Source organism: Rhinatrema bivittatum, chromosome 3 (assembly GCF_901001135.1).
Source record: "Rhinatrema bivittatum chromosome 3, aRhiBiv1.1, whole genome shotgun sequence".
Lineage (NCBI taxonomy): Eukaryota > Metazoa > Chordata > Amphibia > Gymnophiona > Rhinatrematidae > Rhinatrema > Rhinatrema bivittatum.
Genome location: NC_042617.1, coordinates 121,538,587 through 121,566,103, shown reverse-complemented (window position 1 = coordinate 121,566,103; position 27,517 = coordinate 121,538,587). Strand labels below are relative to the sequence as shown.

Sequence of the window (27,517 nt, the reverse complement as noted above, 5' to 3'; positions counted from 1 at the left end):
GCAAAGAGAAGAAAAAAGAGCCCACTGCTGAACTAGAGAGCAAAGCAATTGATTACACAGTCCTAATTTTTTTGTTGCTTGTTTGCTGACTTAGTTGTAGGGCACAGTCTCAATCGCTCAACTCCATGTATTTTAGGGAAGGAAAAAGGAATACTAAAATATGGATGTCACCAGGAGAAATAATTGATCTGAATCACAAAGGTTTTATTTTATTTTTTTTTATTTATTTAGATTTATATTCCGCTTTTCGCACTTTTTTCAGCACTTCAAAGTGGATTACATTCAGGTACTGTAGGTATTTCCCTATCCCCAGAGGGCTTACAATCTAAGGCCTGGATTTTCCATTCTCACAGAGAATGGTGAATCCAGCGGTAATGGGGGGGCGGGGGGGGAGGGCCTGCAAAAGCCGGCAGCAATTGCACCACCGCGGTGTTATCGCTGCCGGCTTTCACACCAAATAGCGCCACCGGCGACGATAATAGTCCTTACCTTATCGCCGCCAGCGAAGATAACCCTGCGTCCACATCCTCGCCACCCCGACTTCTCCCCTCATCACCCCGACTCTGCCCCCAGCAAGCTATCGCATGTGTGCGATAGGCTTAGAAAATGACCCCCTAAGTTTGTACCTGAGGCAATGGAGGGTAAAGTGACTTACCCAAGGTCACAAGGAGCAACAGCAGGACTCGAACCCTGGTCTCCTGGTTCATAACCCACTGCTCTAACCACTAAGCTAGGTTAAAATACTACTCAAGTATTTTTCTATGACATGAATGATCAGGGTGTAACAAGACATGATCTGTAGGTAGGACCTTCTCTCCATGTAAAGCATTATTCTGTTGCACGAAGATATGTCTCCTTTATCCACATCTTTATTCACCCTTTCAAAAAAATGTAGCGGATTTGTGAGGCAAGACTTCCCTTGGGTAAATCCATGCTGACTGTGTCCCATTAAACCATGACTATCTGTATGTTCTGTGATTTTATTCTTTATAATAGTTTCCATGATTTTTCCTGGCATTGAAGTCAGGCTCACCAATCTATAGTTGACTTAGGGAATAGCCACTGCTTTTAATTGCATCAATAGCATGGAATCCATGCTATTGATGCAGGCCACAAGAACATGGCAAGTTTGGGTACTTGCCATGTTCTTGTGGCCTGGTTTGGCCTCTGTTGGAAATAGGATGCTGGGCTTGATGGACCCTTGGTATGACCCAGCATGGCAATTTCTTATGTTCTTATGTTCCCGGATCACTTCCAGAGCCCTTTTTAAATATTGGGGTTACAGTGGCCACCTTCCAGTTTTCAGATACAATGGATGATGTTAATGATAGGTTACAAATTACTTGTAATAGATCTGAAATTTTATTTTTTAGTTCATTCAGAACCCTGGGATATATATACCATTTGGTTCAGGTAATTTGCTACTCTTCAGTTTGTCAATCTGGCCTACTACATCTTCCAGGTAAACATTAGATATGATCACAGTGGGGATATTGGATGCAGTTCTCTTCAGTAAGCAAATAAAACCACTCTGAAAAGACTCAGCATGTGATCAGAGAAAATATTATTGAGAAATACATTAAACTACAAGAAATACATATTCTGGAATCTAATTGTGAAATATGTACCAATTCAAAGACATTACATAAACAGTTAATAACAAAGGGAAAATTAAACCTAGTAAGTCAGAAAACAGAATTTGCAATAAAATTACAAGATTTATATGAAAGTTAATGAATTTACTAGAATCTTTGCCACCCAAGTAGAAGTTTTAAGACAAATAAATTTGATCTAAGAAACATGCATTCACAGAGCCATTAAAATCTCTGTTAATAATTTAAGACGAAATTATAAAATTTTGTAAAGAGCTATATTCCCTACAGGTTGCTAACCTTAGGAGCCCAACTTAAGAAAAACCTGGCCACTATTTCTCTCCCTTCATTATCAATGAATGATATACTGGGCTGTGATTGTCTTATTACTATAGCCAAGGTGATTATGAGCTGAAAGCCATTAAGGATGCTGGGCTAATTGAATTTAGCATTAGTTGCTATTAGGGATGTGCAGAGCAAAATTTTATGTTCATATTTTTTATGTCCGAAAGGGGGTCCCACTTGCGGCCAATATGGACATAAAAAAAATCCAATGAGTTGGGTATATGTACATATGTGCAAAAAAAAAAATTAAACCCCCTCACCCTCCTTAATCCCCCCCCCCCAGACTTACCACAACTCCCTGGTGATCGAGCGAGGAGTGAGGACGTCATTTCTGCAATCCTTGGCGAGAAGCATGTGACGTCGGTGGCACTTCGAGTGACGCGGCGTCACGTGATTCCCGGCTCGTTCACGCCGGACGGCTCGTTCGGCCCAAAAAGAACTTTTGGCCAGCTTGGGGGGGCCTCCTGACCCCCCCAAGCTGGCCAAAAGTTCTTTTTGGGCCGAACGAGCCGTCCGGCGCGAACGAGCCGGGAATCACGTGGCGCCGCGTCACTCAGACGCGACGTCACGTGATTCCCGGCAAGTTCGCGCCGGACGGCTCGTTCGGCGCGAACAAGCCGGGAATCACGTGACGCCGACGTCACGTGATTCCCGGCAAGTTCGCGCCGGACGGCTCGTTCGGCCCAAAAAGAACTTTTGGCCAGCTTGGGGGGGCCTCCTGACCCCCTCAAGCTGGCCAAAAGTTCTTTTTGGGCCGAACGAGCCGTCCGGCGCGAACTTGCCGGGAATCACGTGACGTCGGCGTCACGTGATTCCCGGCTTGTTCGCGCCGAACGAGCCGTCCGGCGCGAACTTGCCGGGAATCACGTGACGTCGCGTCTGAGTGACGCGGCGCCACGTGATTCCCGGCTCGTTCGCACCGGATGGCTCGTTCGGCCCAAAAAGAACTTTTGGCCAGCTTGGGGGGGTCAGGAGGCCCCCCCAAGCTGGCCAAAAGTTCTTTTTGGGCCGAACGAGCCGTCCGGCGCGAACGAGCCGGGAATCACGTGACGCCGGCGTCACTCGACGTGCCGCCGACGTCACATGCTTCTCGCCAAGGATTGCAGAAATGGCGTCCTCACTCCTCGCTCCATCACCAGGGAGTTGTGGTAAGTCGGGGGGGGGATTAAGGAGGGTGAGGGGGTTTATATTTTTATTTTGGCTCAACAATCGCGATTTCCCACATATCGAACATATCTATGTTCGATATGTGGGAAATCCGATCGTTTATGTCGAATCAATTTTTTAAGTAAAAAAAAAATATGAGTTGCGTTTTACTAATGCGGTCAATCCGAATGCACACCCCTAGTTGCTATAAAAAATGTAGATTAAACAGTTATTCATCTTCTAGTATATAGGGACCACATTGGATTTACACTGAGAAAATGTTTCTAAAAATAATTCATGAACTAATTGGGTCATAATCCATTTAAAGATTTTCTAGCCAGGTCCACATTTTCAGGACAGGCTGATCAATATCTGATGTAATTCTGATTTTCCTGTAATGGGGTATATTGAGTATAGGGAAAGAGGATGTAAAGATACTTCAGTGTCACATGTTGGGCCAGATAGCTTTCTCATAAAATGGATCACTGCTTTCCTATATATAGTGAAATAATATAGTTATAGCTTTACTTAGTGAAGGAACTTTTCAAGTTAAAGAATGAGGAATTTTTTGTCTAAGGAATATTACTGTTGAATACAAGCCCAGATAGGGAGGAAGAGACTCTGTAGCTTAGAGATATGAAACTGCCTTGAAAAGGAGCTAAATATTAAATATAAATATTACTCTGAAATATTTTAGAAGGAAATGCTTTGCTTAAGTTTTAAGAGATGCTGACTTCAGAAAAGACAAAGTAGTCACTATAGCTCAGAAATGAGGAACCATTTTTGCTGCCTTAGTAAGCGATGATGCTAAGAATGTGTGCATGACTTTTATTATGTACTTGGATCTCTGTATTTCCTGGTTGGGGTGGTGGTTCAGAGTAGCCAAGAACAAAGAAAATAGAACTGTACCTGTGCAAGCCAGATCTGATCTAAGAAGTTAAAAAGGGGATCAATGAGATACCAAAGTGGCACAGACTGAGCACCAACCCTGATTTCACTTACTGACTACTGTGACCACAGCGCTGAGTCCCCAAAACTCAGAAGAGCTGACACCCTGGGGACCACCAAAATTTCCCTGTCTGACTGAAGGGGGGGACCAGAGCAGGAGGCAGGAACGTATCTGACCCCACCTGATTGCTCAGACGAGCAGCCACCAACAACATATCCATGTAAATATTTACTCTACCTCATTTTCTCTCTTTGGGCTATTCTCATAAGTGGTTCCATATAATCACATTGCTGTTGCATATTACATGCTTATAATCACTGCCTTTTTCAGAAAAAAAAATATATATATGCTCATTTGCCAGTATTTTTTATGTGTGTGTCTTATTTCTGTCTGGTAACATAAGGCAATGGCCACACTACATGGGGTAAAACTAAAACTGAAAATCTGGAGTCAGCTGGCAACCCTAGTTAGATCTGGTAGAGAATAGGTGTTTAAGATCACTCAGTGCTGCTCAAAATGTTTGAGTTCAGATGAAAGTTTGAGGATTATATCAGCTTAAACTGCTTTTAAGGATTCACTGTTGATAAATAGTACTAGATATTCTTTTTTGAATTGGAACATAATAAGAGACAAGACTACCTACTTTCTCACTTGCTATTTTCCATTAGTGATAGAATCACTGGCATCTATTATAAAAAGTATTGAACTATTATCCTTGGCATCTGTAACACCCTCTTATCCCTTTGCATTGTGCCATACTCTTACCATCCAAGAAACAAAACAGATGCCAGATGATGTGGTGGAAATATCTGGGTAGCAGAGTTATTAAACAGTCTAACATCATAGGACCTGAGCCAGCCTTCCCTATTTTGTACTGATTCACCCTTTCCTCAGTCAGGTTGTTGTATAAATGCCTTAGATTTCAACGCCTGGTCCCTGTGGGATATGTGTCCCCATTATTCCAGGCACAGCCATTATTTCAGCTTTCACCCACTCAACCAGGCAGCCTCATGAGATCCACTTCCCCTCCATGCTCTCCACTTGCAGGTAACAGGTAGGAACTCTACCAGCAGTATTAATGTATCTTGACACCAAATTCTTGATATTTAGCAAGTTCAGTCTCTCCATGCCAATTGAGCTTACTGGCTACTTGCTCAGGAACCACACTACAGACAAGGAGCAGTGACCCTGCTTAGTCTATTTCCCACTTCTATGATTTTGGCTGCAGTCTGGGACTTGACTGTTAAGAAGGCTAAGTCAGTGGTCTCTTGGAGCATCATGCTAAACAGATTGTATCCAATATCAGATAAATGTACTCTGACCACTTAGTATAGGCCAGCATAGTCAACTGAGAGCTCTGCATGCTGAAAAAGTATGCCGGTGAAGGAGTGGATGAAGTTGCTTATTTGTCTATTGACATTTTTCAAGTTTCTGTCCTATGGTCATTCCAGATGCCACCTCTGCCTGGGAATAACGTCCAGTCAGATTTTGATGTTGGGATAGATGGTCCTCAGGAACATAGGATCTTTCGTGATACTCTTGATCAACTATAAGCTAATGATCTTTCCAAAAATCATGCCCCCAGTTGAGATTCCTGGCACATCCTGTCATAAAAAGACCCCATTGTAGTCTGCCAAAATGAACCCCATATGCATTGGTCACCCCATATATGCCGTGTTACTTGAAATAAATGGTTCCCGCTCCATTACCCTGCAGTCACAGCAGTAGCCTACAAATAAACACTTGCCTCATTGGGATGACTTGTGCCAGTGAAATGCCAAATTGTTTTGTGACTGTCTCAGCACAAACACAGGGTGTGGTGGTAAGTACCACTAGAGGTGAGATTGTCATAGTAAGCAGACTATGTAGCAGGGAAATTCCAAGTTGCTGTTGCAGTATGTCCAGCAGCAGCAGCTAATAGGATGGCCCATAAGAAATTTACTTCTGACTCCTGATACAGTTTGCCTGGTACTACTAGGGGCTGGAAGACCATGAAGCTCTTGGATTCAGGTTTGAAAATTAGTCACTTAAATGGAGACCACCCAGTGCTAAAGGGAACTATTGGTGACCATTGACCATCGGCCATCAGTATCAGCCATAGTCAGAACATTTGAGAGGAATAGAAAGAATTCTAAAACTGTTTAAGGATAAGAGCTTTAACTTGCTAGAAACATGTGTCAGTATGCAAGAAAACATCAGTTTCTTTGAGCATTTCATCGGTGAGGAAGGATTGAAACCACAGAAACTGAAAATAATAAACAATTCGAAGAACCCAGAAGAGTTATAACAATTTGTAGGACTTTGTGGATGTTTCAAGAGATTTGCACCAAAGTTTGCACAGTGGGCAGCCCCTAACTGAAAAAGAATTCTTTTGCTTGGACTGCTGACCACCAAACAGCATTTGAATCCTTGAAGTAGGAGATTCTGAGCTATGTAGTAGTTAAGCTTAATCCTTCTCACCCATTTATGGTGAATTGCAATGGCTCTAAATTAGCTGTTAGATTTGTATGATTAACCTGGCATACATAAGCTTTTGGTAGCTGCAAACTAAATGTATGGGAGAACAAGTATTCAGCTACAAAACTGGAATGCTTGGCTTTTATAGAGGCCCTCAAGCCTACCACCCATACTTGCTCAGTATCAAATTCAAAGTTTATACTGATCACAGTGCACTAAAGTGGCTTGTGGAGATGAACTAACAAACTGTCAGCATTTGCATTTACCTTTTGCCATAGCCATTAGCCAAACAAGCAAAGTGGCAGGCATGCTTAACTAGATATGTGCAGTGAGAATTGACACGGAGTGGTTGGCAAAAGACATTTCTGCAGTGCAATCTGCAGATCGAGATACGTTCCATTCACTAATAGCTCTGCTGATGAAGATCCAGAATATGCAGATTCAGCCATGATTCAGCTATCATGATTCAGCTATCACTTGACCCACTTACTTACCTATTGGTTTATGACAGCAAACAGATTGTCCTGCCAGCCAATTTTCAGAGAACAATGTTGGAATGTCTCCATGATAACAAAGTAGCACGATATCTGGGTTACAACAAATCTTTCGACAAAGTGTCAGTTTAGTTCTTTTGGTAAAATCTGGCAAAAGATGTTCATAACTAGGTACAAAAATAGCCAACTCATTTAGTCTGAGTGGTGGAAACAAAATACAGAGTCAAAAACAATAAACTCCCTTCCACTCGAAATTACTGTGAACCCACACTTATGTAAAAACATGCTTTCTATTTACTTACACAGTGCCACAAAGTGCTACAAGACCTTAACTCTTCAATATGGGACCTACATATAAGGGTTGAAAACATTGCTCACAGCTCTTTGAGCAACAAATGTGTTGTGAATGTTCATATTGTAATCATAGGGCCTTATACTATCATCTGAACTGGATTTTTGTAAAAAAAATATTAATATGCAAATAAAATTTCACTTAGCTCAGTTTCAAGTGTTGCTGTATGCATTTATGCCTCTTTGTTGAAAATTAACCATATCAATAGAAAGACATTCCCAGGGCTTCTAGATGATATGTACGGTTTTAAACCATGAAGTCACTTCTTAGGAGTAAAAATCACTGCTAAAGAAACAAATAATACCCTGGGGGAAATGCCTTTATCCAGCAAGCCCTGGTAGTTCATACAGACTGATTTGGTAGAGCCACTACCAGAAACTCCCGTGGGTCATCGATACCTGCTGGTTGTACTTGACATTTTTTTCAAAATATCTGATGGCTCAGTGCTTGAAATACAGACTGAAATTGTTACAGAATCACTAATGACACAGGTAGTATTAAGGCTTTGGCCCCCAGATTGCATTTGCAGTGATCAAGGAAAGGAACTGGAATCATGCTTGTTGCATAAAATGTTTTAGTAACTCCAGTGTTCAAGTTCCAGCAAGTAATGGGGGAGCGGAGAGCATGAACTGCACTATTAGCTCCATACTCAAGGTGATAGTGAGCATCAATTGGACTGGAATGTGAAAACACATTTGTTGTTTTTGCATATAATACCAGGTAGCACTCAACTATCCATTACTCACTTGATAAAATTATCTTTGGTATCAAGAAGATCAAACTCCCTTATGACTTGTTGGTACAGCAGCAAAAACAGGCTGGATCTATGGTGCCTGCCCATGGGAGCATAGCAGCAGACATGTACATTATTACCTTACAGATGGCTTATCACAAAGTGGAAAAGAGCTCGACAGGCACACTGTACGTACTGAAAGTAAGGAGAGTTATGTGGCAGTAAAACTAGAAAAAGCAGCAAGACAAAATCCTAAACTGACTTTGTTTTTGAGAGGATCTTATAAACTGATGAAAAAGTTGAATGATGGCTCCCGTCTGGTAAACAAAGGCCAAATTTGCCTCTGCATCGTGCATCACTCATTAGTACATCAATCTGTGGAAAAGCCACATGACACTGTTCAGCCAGCTCTCAGGAATGAAGGAGAACAGGTAGAAACACTTCAGAAAATGCTTGAAGCTGGAGTTGAGAGACCATTCAGTGAAGAAGAGCTTCCGGGAAAGTCTGTGAGTCTTCGGCCAATATATGTGAACAGCATTATAAAATTTTTCTATCGCACATACCTCAACCGTATGCAACTTAAGGCCATATAAACATCATGGGAAGATCTATGTTGGAGAAATTGCATCAAGAGGGGGATCTTAGAGCATATCCTTTGTACTTGCATAATAATTAAAGGCATTTTGGAGATGACTGTGAGAATGATTCAGGAGATAAGTAGTGTCCAACTTCCAGAGAATGTATAAATGTTTACCTTAGGTCCACTTCCAAAAATGGGGCACATCAATGTTCAAACAGTTTTTATTTCATTCTCTGGCTGGGAGACAAGCTTTACTTGTAAATAAAGAATATTGACTTCCCAGGTCAAGTAGATTGGATGGTGGAGGTCTGTCTTCTATGAACAGGGATCAAACAGTATAGATTAAAGATTATTTAAAATAGTAGCTGAAACCATTTAATAGCTAGTAGTATATTGTCGCAGAAACTTGTTCCTAGTCTACTAGCACAAGAGGGTGGTACAGGTAGTGGGTTAGTTTTCATCCTGACCATTTGGGATGGATAAGGTTGTGTTACTATGTATAATTGTCTAATTGACTTTTTTCAGTGTCCCTTCATTAGGATGCCTAGATTTCTTTGTCATACTATAGAAATGTGGAAACTCCTATGAAGGCTAATTTCCTAAGAATGTTGAACAATTGTGGACTATATTCTATTCCTCCTATTTGTTTGAATTGAAAAATTAATAAAACAGTGAAATTAAAAAAAAAATGTTAGTTTTATTTTCAATAGTAATGTTATTGCTGGTTTTTGGCACCAATGTATGGCATAAGTGCAGTAATACACTTTAGGGCATATGGGAATTTTGATGCACTTCCAAGATGCTGCCATCCTTTAGCCTTGTGCCTTACATGCACTTGGGATATATATCACAACCTTTCATCCACTCCTGGTTATCTACTTTTTCATGGTATTTATACTTTAACTCAGTTCCCCAAAATTTCTGAACAACAGCCATCCTCTATGGCTAGATGTGAAGATTTTATTATATTTTTTTTTGTAAAGAAAGTGAATAATCTTATTCCAAGTCTCATTCTACCCCTGTAACGATTGCACTTACTGACTGTGGTTTAAATTTAGTTTCCAAACCTGAATTGTTACAGGATATTTCTTGCCTCAGTAAAGTAGTCTTGCCCGCTGAACCCCTGCCCAATAGGTACATTCAAAATACTTCATAATGATGTAGTAGAAGTGCTATCCTTCTCTGGTTAATTTATCTTTGTCAGAGGGCCATGTTCCTAATGCATTGAAAATCTCAAGTGTGAGACCAGTTTGGAAAAAGCCTTCCTTCGATCCTAATGAGATTGGGCCAGATATTGAAACCTACGCGCGGGCGTAGATTTATGTACGCAACCTGGCGCGCACAAATCTACGCCCGATTTTATAACATGTGCAGCCGCGCACACTTGTGCACCTTGCGCGCGCTGAGCCCTAGGGAAGCCTCGATGGCTTTCCCCGTTCCCTCCACTTCGCCCCCCAGCCCTTCCTAAATCCTTCCCCCCCCACCTTTGTTTTCGAATTTACGCCTTCCGCTGGGCATACGTAACTTGCGCGCACCGGCCAGCATGGCCCGCTGTGCTGGAGGCCTCTGTCCTGCCCCTGTACCAGCGCCCCGCCAACACCAATGCCCCCTTCCCGCCCCGGCACCCTGCCCACGACCCAGCCCCCTTCCTGCCCCGGCACCCCGCCCCTTCCAGCCCCCTTCCTGCCCCTTTTTCAAAGCCCCGGGACATACGTCCCGGGGCTTTGTGCGTCGCCAAGCCTATGCAAAATAGGCTCGGAGCGCGCAGGGACAGGTTTTCGGGGGTTACGTGCATAACCCTTTGAAAATCTACCCCATTCTGAATTTCCAACCCATTTCATCACTGCCTTTTCTCTCTAAGATTTTGGAAAACATCTTAAGCAACTCAATGAGTATTTACAAAATAACATAAGATATGCCATTCTGGGTCAGACCAAGGGTCCATCACGCCCAATATCCTGTATCCAACAGAAGCCAATCCAAGTCACACGTACCTGGCAGATACCCAGACATTAAATAAATCCCATGCTACTAATGTCAGCAACAAGCAATGGCTATTACTTATTGATTAATAGCAGTTTATGGACTTCTCCAGTTTATGGATTTGAATTATTGAGCAATTTACAATTTGGCTTTAGGGCTGGTCATAACACTAAAACTATTTTATTAGCCAATGTTGATAAATTTTGCAGAGGGTTTTTTCACAGGTCAGCTGTATTTTTTTTTTTTTTTTAGATATCTGCAACACTTGCTCATGAAATTTTGTTAACTCGATGAATTTTGCGATTTGCAGGAATGTGTTAAGCTTGGCAAATTTTTTTCCTTCTTGGTCTTAAGGTTCTACTCTATCAGCCATCCTTTTTAATATCTATATGAGATGCCCTCAACTCTGGATGGGATTGTTCTGTTGAAACCCTTTCAAGTTAAGCGTCAACACTGTGCCCCATGGTTCTCTGCTTCATTAAGGACATTGAAAAATGATTTGCGAAAGACCAAATGCCATTGGCGCACACGTAAATCTAAGGGGAATTTTGCTGATTATCGAGAAATACTAGCTCACTATAGATCTTTGGTTGGCAAGGAAAAGAAGGACTGGTACTCGGAACGAGTGGCCACCGCTGCCTCGCAGCCACGAGAACTGTTTAGAGTAGTTAACTCTCTGATTTCTACTCCCGAATGTAATCCTCTTCCGGTCACAGTTGACACATGAAAAAATGGCTTCCTTTTTCTGGTCAAAGACATTACAAGCTGGTCTTGCCTCTTCTTCTCCATCTTCCTGTGTGCTTCCTAGTGCAGTATCACTACTCTCTGCCTCTGTGCAAAGTCCTAAGACTAACCTGTCCATTGTTGCTATATCCTGGAACAAATTCTCTCCTACTTGTACGGCAGAGATTGTTTCCATCCTAGCCAAGCTGAAAGATAATTACTATGCATTCAACTCCTGCTCCACTGCCTTATAAAAGTTTTGCATTCTGATAGTGCTGGTTTTCTTGCTGGCCTCATGAATGCCTCTTTATCTGAGGGACTGTATCCAACAGTTTTGAAATCTGCTATTGTGAGCCTGCTTTTGAAAAAAACAAACTTAGACATTCTCAACTTACACAACTATCAACCTATCTCTTGATTACCACGCTTGTCCAAAGTTATAGAAAAGATATTGAGAATAATAATGTGCTCCATCAATCCCAGTTTGTCTTTCACCCACACCATAACACCAAATTTTTGCGGTTAGATAGCTTTGATATCATTCGGTATAGATTTGATAAGGGATCTTGTTTTGTGCTAGTGCAATTAAACATTTTCATCTTTTGACACTATTAATCATGACTTACTACTAGCCCAATGAGGTTCTCTGGGGATCTCATCTACTGTATTCTCTTGGTTCACTTCCTTCCTGTCAGAACGCTCATTTAGAGTCCGAATTGGAGACTGTCTTTCCGAATTAATTCACTACTTACTGGCATGCAGCAAGGAACTTCTCTCTTTGCAATGCTGTTTAATATATATTTGACACCACTGTGCTCGGTGTTGGGTTCTTTAGAGGTTTCTTTTAAATTAAATGCTGATGACATTCAGTTTTTCTTTCCAATCTCTTTGGATTTCGATTCAGCATGTCAAAAATTTACTTTCTGTCTTTCAAAAGTAAAGAATTGGCTGTCTGATAACAGACCGGCATTAAACAATAAGACCAATGTGGTGCTACTGACTAGGATGCCATTTAACACTTTTCCTTTCCTTTCGTGTTTAACAGTCTGTTCATTCCAATTAAATATCAAGCACGTGATCTGAGCATCCTATTGGACTCTTCTTTATCTTTGTTCCCACAGATTAGCTTTTGATACAATCCTCCTAAATTACGATCTCTTAAACCTTTCCTTGGTATTTCAGATTTCTGAATTCACCCAGTCCCTTAACTGTAATGCCCTGCTTCTAGGTCTTCCACATTCACATCTAAAAGTCTTGCAGTTGATGCAGAACTATGCTGCACAGCTAATTTCTGGCTCCCCTTCACATGAGCACATTTCTGATGTCCTTACACGGCTTCCTATGGAGTGGAGAATCAGATTTAAGGTTCTCACCATTGTTTTAAGGCCTTGCACAAGCTGGTTTCCCCTTGTCTTCAACTTGCTATCCATTGTTACTCTCCCATTCACGCTGCCTGTGAAATACATCCGTTTGGTCTATACTATTTTATTTATTTATTTAGTTATTATTTTTATATACCAACATTCGATCTCAATCGAGATATCACACTGGTTTACATTCAGGTACTGTAGGTATTTCTCTATCCCCAGAGGGCTTATAATCTAAGTTTTTGTACCTGAGGCAATGGAGGGTAAAGTGACTTGCCTAAGGAGCGACAGCAGGACTCAAACCCTGGTATCCTGGTTCATAGTCCACTGCCGATGGGCGCAGCAAAACTAACTCACCCGGATCGCCAGGTATGGTTGAGGGTGCCTGCGGGGGTAGGCAGCCCTTCTTCTCTCCCTCTCGGCCGCTGCCATCACTGAGTCGGCAGCATGGCTCCGCGGTGATCCAGCTCCTCCTCCTCTGCTCTTTAGAGCCGCGCGCGTAGCTGAAGGAAATTCTTAAAGGAGCCATGACAGGAAGTGTCATGGCTCCCCCTGAAGCTCCTCCCCTGGCTTCCTGTACTTAAGGCAAGGGCTGAGCATTCAGTCCTTGCCTTGGTATTGAGGTTCCTGCCTGAGTGTGTTCCTGGCTCCTGGTTCTTCGTTCTTCGTCCCGCTCTTCTCCCCTGCTCCGTGGATTGATTCTTGGCTTCTGACCTCTGGACTGGTGGACGTGTCTTCTCCTGGCTTGATCCTGGTACGGCATTGGACCTTCTTCTGGCTTGACCCCGGAATGGCGTAGGACCCTTCTCCTGGCTTGACCCTGGTATGGCTTTGGACCCTTCTCCTGCTTTGACCCTGGACTGGACTCTGATCCCGCTGGTATATTGATTCTCGGACCGGCTTTGGACTCTTCTTCGACTCAGTCCTCAGACTGTCTCGACCTGCTGGAGGTGCCAGCCGTCTGGAACTAACGACCTGCAGGAGGCGCCTGCATCCAGACCTTCTACAGTCTTCAGAGGAGTCGCCTAAGTCCCAGCGGCCGGACCCCTACGGGCTCTTCCTGAGGGGGTTGCGTGCTTCCAGGGTGAAGTCTTCTAGCAAGTCTCTTCAGTCCAAGAGGCCTTGCCCTTCGGTAGTCATCTACTTCGAAACAAGGGTCCACTGTCATAACACTGGTGATACGCAAAGTGATCATCTTGTTGCAAGAGCTCGCTTTGGTGGTGAACCTGGCCAAGAGCAGTCTTCAGCCATCTCAGTCGTTAGAGTATCTCGGTGTTCGGTTCGACACAAAGCAGAGCAGGGTTTTCCTGCTGGAGGGTCGTATTCAGAAGTTGTCTGCACAGTTGTGTCTGTTGATGAACACAATACACCCAACAATGTGGTCCTATCTACAGGTGCTCGGATTGATGGCTGTGACCCTGGATGGGCACATAATGTGTCCTCTTCAGCGCTCCCTGCTGTCTCGTTGGAGCCCACAGTCTCAGAACTATTCAATTCGGCTTCACCTGCCTATGGAGGCCTGCTCTCAACTACAGTGGTGGTTACAAGTGGATCATCTAAAAAAGGGGGTTTCCCTAAAATCACCAGACTGGCTAGAACTCACAACAGATGTGAGCCTGCAGGGTTGGGGAGCAAGGGCACTGGAGTGCAGAAGAATCTCTCTGAAACATCAATTGGCTGGAAGCCCAGGTGGTCCGGTTAGCATGCTTGCAATTTGGTGTCAGGTTGCAGGACTGAGCGGTCCGGATAATGCTGGAAATGCAATGACAGTCGCCTACATCAATCAGCAAGGAGGAACCAAGAGCCAGCAAGTGTCGCAGGAAATAGACCAACTTATGGAATGGACGGAAGTGCATCTTCAAGAGAACTCAGCCTCGCATATTGCAGGAAAAGATAGTGTAAGAGCAGACTTCCTTAGCAGACTCTGGTCCCAGGAGAATAGGTGCGGCCAGACGAGGCATTTCAACTGATAGTGGATCGCTGGGGCCTTCCATTTCTGGACCTGCTGGCAACTTCTCGCAATGCAAAGGTTCCTCGATTCTTCAGTCGCAAGAGAGATCCAAAGTCATTGCGTATCGATTCTCTTGTGCAGGAATAGTCGAGGACAAGCTGCTGTTTGCCTTTTCCCCAGGTCATGGTGCTGCTGTCTGGTATCCCTGAAGGAAGAAGGGGTCTGGATTAAGAGAGATAGCAGTGCAGTGAGGTTTCTTGGCAAATCTGAGTGCCACTTTAGATACCATAGATGAGAGCCACTTGATAATCGCTGGTGATTTTAATCTCACTATACAACCCCACATAGATAATTCTTCAAGTGGCAGTGGGGGTACATCAGATGACCGTAGGTATTTAAAACGATTCATTCGGGACAGAGATTTATAAGACATTTGGTGCCATCAGCATATGGCAGTCCAGGATTACACGTTTTTCTCCCATCCGCATAAATCCTGTTCCCGAATTGATTACTTCCTAGTGGACAAACTTCTTGGACTGAGGGTCAATAAGCCAGACATAGGATCCATTACGTGGTCAGACCATGCTCCAATCTGGTTAACCATTCATTTGCAGAGCTTAAAGTCCAGGCTATGCTCCTGGAAATTAAATGATTCCCTATTGGAGGATGACACCTTTTGCCAGCAGATCAGGTTAGCGATAGCAGAATATCAACAGTTCAATGGGATGCATACTCACACTAAACCGCTTCTGTGGGAATGCTTGAAAGTAGTGCTCCACGGTAGATTCATTTCCCAAGCTTCGTATCAAAAAAAAGTAAAAAACACAAAGATTGATGCATTGCTTTCCATTATCTCCTTATTAGAAAAGCAACATAAGTCTCTTTGTCACCATGTATTTTCAGCTACAGAAGGCCCGCAACGATTTACAAACGTTAAGGGCAAATGACATAACCCATCAACTACATCTTGTAAAGCAAGAACACTTCTAATGGGGAAATAAGGCTGGGCGGCTGTTGGCCCGTAAATTGAAACGCCAGATTGCACAGAGTCAGATCACCAGGATAAAGGCTCTGGGCGGTTCCATGCTGGACTCTGCGGCTACAATACAGCATAGGTTCCAGCAATTTTAAGGGAAATTGTACGCTGCTGATTCCAGCATCCAGACGACTCAGATTGATGATTATCTTAACAATATTACCCTACCCAAGTTGTCTGAGCTTGAAAAACAGTTTTTGAAAGCCTCATTACCCCTACGGAAATTCTTCAGGCAATAAAAGCCCTCAAAGCGAACAAGGCCCTGGGATTGGATGGGTATATGGGATTATTTTATAAAATATTTACTGACCAACTATCTCCATATTTATTGGAGGCTTATAACGCACTACAGGACGATGCTTCATTGCCGCCTGAAGCCAATGTGACTGGGATTACTATATTGGCGAAACCAGGAAGAGACCCCCTCCGATTGCGGGTCATACAGACCGATCTCCCTGATAAATATTGATCTGAAAATATTAGCTAAAATTTTAACCACCCCACTAAATAGAGTAATGACTAAATTGACTCACTCTGATCAGGCTGGTTTTATTCCTGGGAGGCGGCGGACAATGTTAGGAAAATTATTGATTTAATGTGGCATGTACAACAGACCAAAACCCCGGAAATTTTAATGGCAGTCGATGCCAAAAAAGCGTTCGACATGGTCCACTGGCAGTTTTTGTTTAAACATTAGAGAAGATGAATTTTGGCCCGAAATTTTTGAATTGGCTCCTTAAATTGTACAACCATCCGAGGGCTAGGGTAAAGATAAATGGGGTATACTCTGACCCATTCCCCATAGACAGGGGCACCAGGCAAGGATGCCCCTTATCTCCACTCTTGTTTGCGCTGTTTCTGGAACCCTTCAATACTAAAATTAGAAACGAACAGAATGTTATGGGTATACAGGTAGGGGAGCTGGATTATAAATTATCGTTATTCGTGGACGACATACTATTCACCTTATCTAATCCACAGCAGTCATTAGCCGGAGTAGTTGATCAGCTTAGGGAATACAGCTCAGTTTCCGGATTCCGCTTGAATCTTGATAAATCAGAAGTGCTCAATCTCTCCCTGCCTGGAGACCTTGCTGATGAGTTGAAGCAACAATACCCCTTAAAATGGGCTGGCACTAAACTAAAATACTTAGGCATTATGATAGGAACTAAACTGCAGGAACTTTTCAAACTGAATTATATACCATTGGCAGCCAAAGTATTTCGGGACCTAGATCAATGGGCAAACTTACCCGTTTCCTGGACTGGAAGAATAGCAATTTTAAAGATGTCTGTACCTCCAAAATTTAATTATTTGTTCCAGTCTTTGCCGATACCTGTTCCCACCGCATTACTGAAGCAGTGGCAGTGGCGCTTCTTTGCCTTTCTATGGAAGCGGAGGCCCCCCCCCCCCCCCCCCCCCGGGTTTCTCAAAATGTGCTATACCAACACAAGTTGAGAAGTGGGATGGGGGTCCCTAAGCTCCAATGGTATTACGCAGCAGCACAGCTTAGTACTATTCTGTCCTGGAATAGACAAGGTGAAAAACCTCGATGGGTGGACATTGAGCAAGCCTTAATGGGCTCGATGCCTATTTGAGCTCTTATTTGGCAACCGACGGCAACGTTGAAAATGGAGGGGACACTTACTCTTCCATTACTTACCACCTTACAATCTTGGGCAAATGGAAACACCTACTTATAGGGACTAGAAAATATTTCCTTAATACGCATCTCTTTTACAATACTAGATTTCCATCGGGTTGGGATTCTTCTCTGTTTCATATATGGCGGGATGGAGGAGTACACACTTTGGGCCAGATTTGGGATAGGGATGGTATGTCAACATTTGCCAAACTACGGGAGGTCTGTCAGATACCGGCCTCGGCTGAGTATTCCTATCTACAACTTTGTCACTTTGTGAGGCAAGAGCACATTCAGGATGAACTTTGTAAGGGGAGGTCTCAATTTGAAGGATGGTGTGCTCTTGCTGATCGACTTAGGGGCGGGCTCTCCAAGATTTATAATATGTTACAGGTCATTGAAAGGGAAACCTACTTACACTTATAAATGGGAGGAGGAGTTGGGACAATCATTTACAGCTGAGGAATGGGATCAGATATATTCTTGTACTAAACATTGCTCTGTATCTACTTCATTAACTGAAAATGGCTACAAAATGTTGTTTTGTTGGCATCTTACGCCTCACCGGCTACACAGAACTCGTCTTAGTGCCGATGCATTATGTTTGAAAGGCTGTGGTCACATAGGAACTTTCCTCCACCTTTGGTGGACCTGTGCTAAAGTGCGGAGACTCTGGCAAGATATGTCCGATATCATATACAGTATTCTACACAGGAGGATTGATCTATCTCCAGCTCAAGGTCTTCTGAATGTGCCTGTTGAAGGACCTAAATATGAAAGTTTGTTGGTTAATCAACTTTGCATCAGGCTTCGTTGTCTTTTAGCTGCTACTTGGAAACAATTGTTAGTTCCATCGAAAGAAGTTTTGCTTCATAAATTGGACACTATGAGCATCATGTACAAGATAACAGCTCAAAAACACCATCATCTACCTGGCTATAATCGGATCTGGCACCCATATCTTGAATGGCGGAATAGAGTTCCTTCACCCACGACTGTGTCTTCCCTGCGACTTTTATGTGATTTCTCCGATAGCTTTCTAGTATCTTGTGAGACCAACCCAGTCAATCGAGAGGATACCTCATACACATATTTAATTCTCTTTATTCTTTATTCTTACTATTTTTGATTAGGGGTAATATGCTCTCATTATTGCATATCTCAATTTACATTTTTCATTTTTCTACATGTCATACTTGAATGCTTGAATTGTTGATTATATGTTTAAAATATCTATATACACATATATTCTGTTTATAAAGTTCTAAATGGTTAATAAACATTACATTTCAAAGAAAATAAAAGAGAGATAGCAGTGGCAGCACTTGAAACAGCTCCTGCCACTGCTGACTCCTCTGGAGGTACCACAAAGTCAGTATAATAGATCAGAAAATTTCTACCATGGAACAGAGTTGGTGCACCAGATTAAAGGACCCGAAGAAAAACAAATGGAATGGGAATGGTTTTCAGAGGAGCATCATCTCTATTCATTTTTAAAACTCTGAGGTTTCCATGATTTTGCCAACCTATCCCCTCCACATGTTGGCGCTCTAGGTGACCACCTACTTCTAGCTGATACCTAGGAGTACACCACAGACAGAGATGTTTGGAAGATCTTATTTCTGGTGCTCATTCATTATTCTAGAATGCTTTTTTTTGTCTTTCCTTTTTTCTCCCCAGTAGACTCTCACTTCCTTTTACCTAAATAGCATGCTTCGGCAGCTCAGGGAACTCTTGCCAACCAAGTGCTGGACGGGCATACTCTCAGCACTACTTATTTGCTGGCTAAGGCTGCCACTGTAGTTTTAGCCTTCTTCATTTCCACCTCTGCATCACACCCAGGCCCTTATGACCCCCATCGGACAGGGCAGCTGAACATGTATCCCTTATGCTACAGAATTATAATATGAGCCATGGAGTGAGTTCACAAAATGCATCATTTATCTCCTGAATGATACACAACAAAAAGGTTGGGTACTTCCTCCTCTGTCTCTACACTTTTACTGTCTTCTCCCAGTATATCTGCTCTGCCATCATCTCCTTCCAGGATTTTCATACTTAAAGTCACATTCCCCCCAGCATTTCCTTTTCACATTCTTTCGTTCTTCCTATAGGGCTACTATTGTACTATTTCTTGAGATGTCCCTGAAAAAAAGCACAGAGCACATTAATCTGATCATAATTCCTGGTTATTTTTAAAATTAAATGCTATCAACATATTAAAATGTTTGGCTATAGACTGCATTATCTAGATTGTAATAATTGAATTGTATATTTGAATTTGCAATTTAAATGTTCTTCATGTTAATAGCAAAGATTCCAACAAAGTCCTAATTGTTAACAATTTGCTACTGTCCCCTTCTTCCTACCCAAAAGAACATCTGACCCCCAATTGGTACGATGCAGGCTATTTAAAATGTGGGCCAAGTAGCATACTATAAGCCACTTGTTATCATGTTGATCAGACTGAGAATGAAATTGCATTTTTGTCAATTACTTAGTTGGCAACTGTTCAATATATCCTAGCAGCAAGATGAAGAGCGACGTCGGCAACTGAGAGAGCGAGCTCGTCAGCTAATAGCAGAAGCTCGATCAGGAGTGAAGATGTCAGAACTTCCTAGCTACAATGACATGGCTACAGAAAAGTTGAAAGAGAGGTCAAAGGCATCTGGAGGTGAGTTAAGAAACCTTATAACCTGCTACCAGAGTGGGCTGAACTTCATACTCAAACTTGAAAATGCTACTTAGTAATTGACATTCATTGGGTACCCAAAGTGTCACATAGTTAGTATCCATATACTGATTCTTTAATGGGAAATGTCAGTAGTTCACTGCAAAATACATTATACTGGCAGTAGTTATAATTTTTTAATCCTCAAAGTTTAGTTTCTAGTTGCTCAGTTTCTCTATTAGTGCCAGTGGGTGAGGCATTCAGTGTTTTCTCATTTGCCTAGGTACTTATGAATCGGAAGACCTTTTTTTGCCAGGTATACTTGGTACTAGTAGGGATTTAATTAATTTCATGAAAAAATATTGGATGTAAATAGAAGAAAAACATTTTGAGAATGAAAAATTAGATTTAATGTAAATAAAACAATTGTTAACAGTTTAACATCAGTGAGAAGTTGTATTGGCTATAACAGTAAATATAGTAAATTTTCTATATTGTACTTTCCAGCATATAACTTTCCAGCTATAACAGTAAATATAGTAAATTTTCTATATTGTACTTTCCAGCATATGGTAATTAACATAAAAGTTAATGACTATTATGAAATTAATTAATTGTGCATTCTGATGAGAGGAGGCGATTGTATTGTTTAGTAATAGCACATGATGCATCAGTTCATGTAGGTTTCTGAAATCTGAAACTGTTTCCTCTTATAGACAGTATCTGAGCTGGGTGGATAAATATGTTGAGACTAAGGTTTAGACATGTCTCAGCATAGGTTGCATGTCTAGGTCTACATGGGAGGGCTGATAAAACGTTCAGCAATATTAAGTTCAGCACCAGTGATAATTTCAGCCCTGGAGCAGTCTTTCTTAATGGAATACAGTAGCACTGGTTTGTGCAGTTGGTTTAGAAAAAGTGTGAGAGTTGGAAACTGACTGCAGATAATGGGGTAAAGGGATGCCTGGAGCTAAAGAAGCTGACGCCAGCTTTCTTTTCACTTTTTGCTTATTGCTTTTCATAATATTAGCTACAACAATTTAGGTAAAGCCCTTGTTTAAGTTGCCAACGCAAGTTTGATTCATGTGACTAGTATGGTCATCTGTACTGGAAATCATTATTAGGCATTTTTGTCTGAAGTAGAGCTCGAACACCTTATGTAAAGATCGTTTCCGTGTGTCAGAGGCCAAATGACAGCAGACTTGAACTTGCTGTTCGGAGGTTTAAACAAAAATATTACAGTAATCCTACATGTCGAGTTTCAGGTATTAGTGCAGGGAATGCAGTGTCTGGGCAAGTGGACAGGCATGATCAGCTAAATGTAGCTTCTGTAGTAAGTCAAAGCTGGCAGCGTTAGAACCATGTTGGAGAGAGTTAGAGATGGCTCCAAGGTCACAGCAACAGAGATACTAGATCCTGCCACTTAGACACTAAGGAGAAGAAATTGAGGCAGTGGACTATAAAGTCAACAAAGGGAGAAAGGAAGCATGACAGGAGACAAACAGGAGATGGAGGTTGTCATTGCATGTGAGACAATGCTTTGATCAAGACACTACTTTCTCTTAGTGGGAGTACACTTCTGATTCTTGTTATTATTTTGGGCCCAAACTTTTGGGAAACAAAAATTGAAGTCTATCTTCCAAAGCCCTTTTTTACAGCTTTCAATAAATTCCAAAACAAGTTAAGGTACAATAGCACAATATCCTCATTTTACATGCAAATTGAACTAAAGAACTATACACTAAACTGGTTCTCAACCTTGTCCTGGAGGCACACCTGATTTTCAGGATAGTTACAATGAATATACATGAGAGATATGTGTATACATTGGGTCACTAAAGTATGCAAATAATTTTCATACATATTTATTATGAATTTCTTAAAAACCAGACCAGTTCAGTGTGCCTCAAGGACAGGATTGAGAACCACACTACAGAACTGAATAGACAAAATGGCCACACATTCCTTAGGAAAATACCTCCTGCAGAAAGTAAGTTCAAATGACATAGCCACCTCAAAAACATTTATCACTAAATGATCAGAAATAATTTCTCCACATAAACCTATATAACTTCTTATTTTTAATAAGAGGGCCTTCATAAAAGACTACCTACCAATAAAGCAACTTGGAAGGTGTCCTTGATTATAATCATTGGTTCCAGTCCAAGAATATTTCACATAATTTTTGACACTGATTATATTGCAAAAAGACAATCCAAAAACATGATTCAACACAACGAGGATAAAACTTTTCTCATAAATCACTGAGTGTGAAAGATACTTAGCTTAATACTACAGTGTCCAGAATCCAATAATCCCAATATGAAATTGTGTTTTGCACATCTGTATCAGGGAATAACTGTCTGGTCATTCACTTCAGTCCTGTAACACAGCAACAGTGCTCCAACTATGCATATTACCATATACAGACTGCAACTGTGTCCATGTTACCATACACGGACCATTATGAAACAACTTCAAAATAAGGAAAATGTGCCTGACAGGCACAATAATAAAAGGTACAACCAGAAAGGCAACATTAAAAGATCTGAGAAAGCTGGTGGTCATATAATAATTCAGGCAATAAGTTAGATACAAAGGATCCATGCCATTTAAAGATTTATATACCAACACTTTAAAAATTATATTAAAGTCAGCTGGCAGTTAATAGACATAATGTGTTCAAATGAATAAACCCCCATTAACAAGCAGACTGCTGCATTTTGAACTAACTGCAGCATCTGCAAATTCCATTTTGGCAGTCCCAATTAAAGTGACTGGCACTAATGCAAACGGGATAAACATGAATTAATATGATCATTGAGTCTATATTCAGATAAAATCTCAGTCTACAATGTCATATTAAACAAAGCTTCTTTTGCAAGACCACAAAATGGGGAGCTCCAAGGGAAACCTCTTCAGCAAAGAGAATTTTAAAATTAATAAAATAAAAAAAGTATTAAAATGAGAACATCACATCCAAACAATTTGCAGACTTAACTTCACTTTCTTTAGGTTCCTAACAAGTCTTATTAACTCAAAACATATGCAGCCTTTTAGAATCTAGAATAAAACAAAGTTGAGAGGGCACAAAATATTCAATTTTAGCATACATTTGCATGGCTAGCATAACCAGCAAGGCATACACACACAGGAGAGGTAATTTTCAAAAGAGTTATATGCGTAAATGTAACAATTCTCAAAAACCCATTTACATGCTTAAAGTGCATTGATGCGCTTAAAGCGATTGACAATTCAATAGCATATTGCGTAAAATTTCAAAAATCCACTTATGCATATAAAACTCAATTTAAGTGCATAAATCCTTTTGAAAATGATCTCCTATATGTTTAATTGACAGTTTGCCCCACTATGCTACAATCCACCAAAAAGTGCTCAGATCAAGAAAGCGATGCAATGCAAATATATGTTATAAACTTCCCAAAAGAGAGAGAGACCAGGTCCAAAATATGTCTTGCTATGTAAATTGGACCCTTAATTACCTGTATTAGCTCCCAAGTATTCATAGAAGACAAAAATTCTTTAACTAGTGGGGTGGAATCATATACTACATGAAATTTGAATTCTCCCAGGACAATATTCCTGGGCAATTCCAACATATCAGAAATGGCCTCAAGTAACACCTGCCCTTATCTGAACATTTTTCCGTGGGTTGGTCTTTTCAGATCATAATCATAGATTGTAAAAGGACCTGAGGAAATTAATTTTTATTATTTATTATCTCAGTTTTATAAATTGCTGGCTTCAGTGATTTAATTGAAACGATGAGCAATATAACCATGGAAATAAAATGCTGAGGGGTAAATGTCATTCTTTGAACACAAGCGAAGATCCCCAAGTCAGACATTTGGGTCACATGACCATACTCTATGTGAGGACTAGGGAACTGCATTCTCCATAAACAATCAGGACAAATAGAATTATGTGGGAAAAATCAACTCACAAATGGCACCGTTGCGGGCAAAAACTCTGTCACAGCCCTTACTAGATCAATGGGGGCCAACCTGTGTCTTGGGAACCACATGTTGCTCTTTCATGTGCAAAATGTGGCTCTTGCCCTCTTGTCCCTACGACAACTGAGTAGCATTACAGAATGTAGGGGCTGGAGCAGGAATCACACACAACAGAACAGAGAAGAGCTGTTCTGCTCCCTGCTTCAACCCCTTCCTTCCTGTCCTTGCTTTGCTGCTGATTGCAGGTGAAACTGGAGGGAGGGGCTGGAGTAGGGAGCAGATTCTTTTCTCTGCTTATCCCTGCTCTGTTCTTCCCCTCCTGTCTGCAACTAGCAGTACTGGATTACAGAAGGGGAGGGGGCAAGGCTACAACTGACAGGAAACAAAAGAGCCAGTCATCTCCCTTCTATAGCCCTCCCCATCCATCCACTCCTACCTCACCTGCTATTTGGAGTAGAGGGCTGTCCTCTGTTTTGCTCTCTTTAAGGGGAGAGGCTGGAGAGAAAACTGCTCCAGGCCCAGCAGATTACTTTGCTCTCAGGACTTACAATTCAGCTGATAGCAGAGAGGAGGAGGAGTCATTTAGACCTCTAGTCAAGCCAGAATGGTTTGTGGTAAGGGAAAGGAGATGAATGCTTTGAGAAGGCAGTATGAAAATTGGTGAATGCTTGGGCGAAGAGCAGTTCAAAAGGGGTTGAATATTTCTGGGGGGGCATGACATGAAAAAGGGTATATGTTGGGAGTGTTGAGAGAGGATGAATGCTGAGAGGAGGTGGGGAGAGGATTGATTGCTGGGGGGCAGCAAAAGGAAGATCTGAATGTTGTGGGGGAGGCCAAGAAGGGTAAATATAGTCTTCCTCCCCTTTTTCCTGATGTCAACAATGCAGTGTGGGACTGTCTAGTAGCTTATTTCTCCCTGTGATGGAGTATATTGACAAATCCCTCATTCTACCTTAAGGAGCCCAGTTCAGGTATTCAGCCTGGTCTCCCTTAAGGCAGAATGCCGCAAGGCGAGTTATTACTTTGATTTATGCACTTGTGATGCACTGTAAATAAATAATTGTATCCAAACCAAGTTAGTCAAGTCTTGTGGTGTTCTTGAAACTATTCCTGTGGCCACAGCCAGCCTGAATATGCTATATATGGTGTTAAAAGTGGGTTTTTATTTTGCTTAAGCATGAAGCACAAGTAAAAACTCACAGCCTCCAAGAAGAAGAAGAAAAAAGTGCTTGCAGACTTTTTCCCTGGGGCCTTCTGACTTAAATTTCTACTACAGCAGGCTAAGGGGGCTATCCCCGCCTGAGCAATTAGGAGTCAAGGAGTAAGTTAGGACTGGACAGTTCAGCAGGTGTTTTTGTTTTCTTCACCTCGTGTGACTTATCCATTTGGGAGCTGGCCCTAAAGGGAGATAAAATGAAGCAGGTAATACAGGTCCTGGCCACAGGACAGCAACAGCTGCAAAAGTCCGTACAAATACAAAAAAATAACCAGCAATGGCTACAAGACCAATTAAAGCAACAAGGCACAGTCTTAACCCAGCTAGCTGAGGCCCTGCAAACGGCTATATCCAGAATACCTCAGGCACTTTCACCTTCGCATATCCTATTTAAGGTGAACGGAGGAGAGGAACCAGAGATTTTTCTAAAGAACTTTGAACAGACCGCCTGCCTGTCAGCCTGGCCGGAGACCAGCTGGACAACTTACTTGGCCAATTGGTTCATCGTCAAAAGTCAAATGGCGTTCCAAGCTGCTAATCCAGATGGGAGGGCTTCCTATGAGGACGTCAAGTCTGCTATACTACAGAAAGGGTACTTCCCAGAATACTCTCAGCAGCAGTTCTGATGGGTGGCCCTCCAGCCCAGGGGGAGCCTCAGAAATCTCTTTCATCATTTGAAAGATGCCGGGTGGAAGTGGCTCCAGCCGGAGGCAAGGTCGGGACTAGAAGTGTCTCAAATACTCCTGGAGCAATTCCTAGATGGTTTGGCCCGGCCCATGTGGAATTGGGTCTGTTGACACACTGGGTTCACCCTGGAGAGTGCCCTGGTGCAGAAGTCTTCCACCAAGCACAGTCAATGCCTGCTAGCATAGAGGGCTTAGAGAGACAACAAGTAATTCCCTGGCATGGTACAAAAGATAGAGAACCTCTGCAACAAAACTTTGAAAGAGGGCACTCAGTCTCCATACCTGTGGACAGAGGGGACACCTGGCAAAGGACTGTCGGTATGGCTGAAGCGAACATATGGACGTTGGCTGGTGACCCAGCCAATGCCAGAGGGGGAAGTGCATATACTTAAAAATAATGCTCTGAAGCAGTGACGACCCGCAACACAGAAGGAAAAGGGAATTCGGAGAGTCAGGAACAACCCAGAAATGGGGCTTTGCAGACTCTTTCTTTTGTGCGCTTTGTGCAAAGAATGGGCATGAAGAAGACCACTGTCCATATAGGCAGCCGGAAACCGAAGAGCCTTTAAATGAACCTGGTAAGACAGAAATCCTATCAGCCCAATGGGAGTGTACTTTCTGTAAAACAGGTGGTCATACAAATGATGAATGTCCTTGGTTTAATCTGGAGTGAGAATGCAAGTTAGTGGAGCAGTGTGAGAAGGAACAAAGAACAGGGACAGAGCCCCAGAATGATAACAACATGAGGGAACATGCTTGGGATCACAAGTTGTCAAAACTCCAAAGCTGCAATTTTGTGGTTGTCCTTCAGGCATGATTCAAGGACTTTATAATCCAGGTAGAACTGGAGGGAGCTTTTACCAGGTCTTAGTAGATTCTGGCTGTAGCAAAATGCTCATTTGCCAGGCACATAAACTATAAGAGGAGACATTAACATGCATTCATGGAGACAAACAGAAGTGTTCAACCGCCCACATCCTCTTGATGACAGCTTCTGGACAAGCGTCCTAGAAACAGGTCCTCCCCGAACACCCATACCCAGTAATCCTGGGTCGAGATTATCCCCATTTTGCGTTCGTATCAAGACAACTTGTGAGTAGAGGGGTCAGCATGACCAGAGGGGGGAGTGCACTGGAAGCTGAGCTAGGGTGTTCCCCAGGCATGCCTGGACACTTTACTTGACAAGGCTGAGCTGAGGGGGAGGGTATATGAAGGAGTGTCCCAACAACTCCTTCATTTTACCTTAGGAGCCCAGTTTGGTATCTAAACCAGTCCTCCCTAAGGTGGAAGGAAGACAAAACGATTACCATCATGGTTAAAAGGTGAGGTGAAAGAGGCTATTTTAGCCAAAAAAAAATCCTTCAAAAATTGGAAGAAGGATCCATCTGAAGAAAATAGGGTAAAACATAAGCATTGTCAAGTTAAGTGTAAAACATTGATAAGACAGGTGAAGAGAGAATTTGAAATGAAGTTGGCCATAGAGGCAAAAACTCATAATAAAATCTTTTTTAAATATATCCGAAGCAAGAAACCTGTGAGGGAGTCGGTTGGACCATTAGATGACCGAGGGGTTAAAGGGGCTCTTAGGGAAGATAAGGCCATTGGAGAAAGACTAAATGA

The 27,517-nt window shown here is 42.1% G+C and overlaps 1 protein-coding gene across 5 annotated transcripts in view; it reads left to right on the top strand.

The window, feature by feature from the left end:
- Positions 1–27,517, top strand: part of EHBP1 (EH domain binding protein 1) — an 807,334-nt gene that overhangs the window by 537,373 nt on the left and 242,444 nt on the right. For 4 of the 5 annotated variants that reach the window (XM_029593673.1, XM_029593671.1, XM_029593672.1 and 1 more), the window contains one exon: positions 19,877–20,024. In XM_029593673.1, coding sequence (XP_029449533.1) covers positions 19,877–20,024 — 148 coding nt within the window. The remainder of the gene's footprint in view (positions 1–19,876; positions 20,025–27,517) is intronic. The other variant, XM_029593675.1, reaches the window with a different exon arrangement.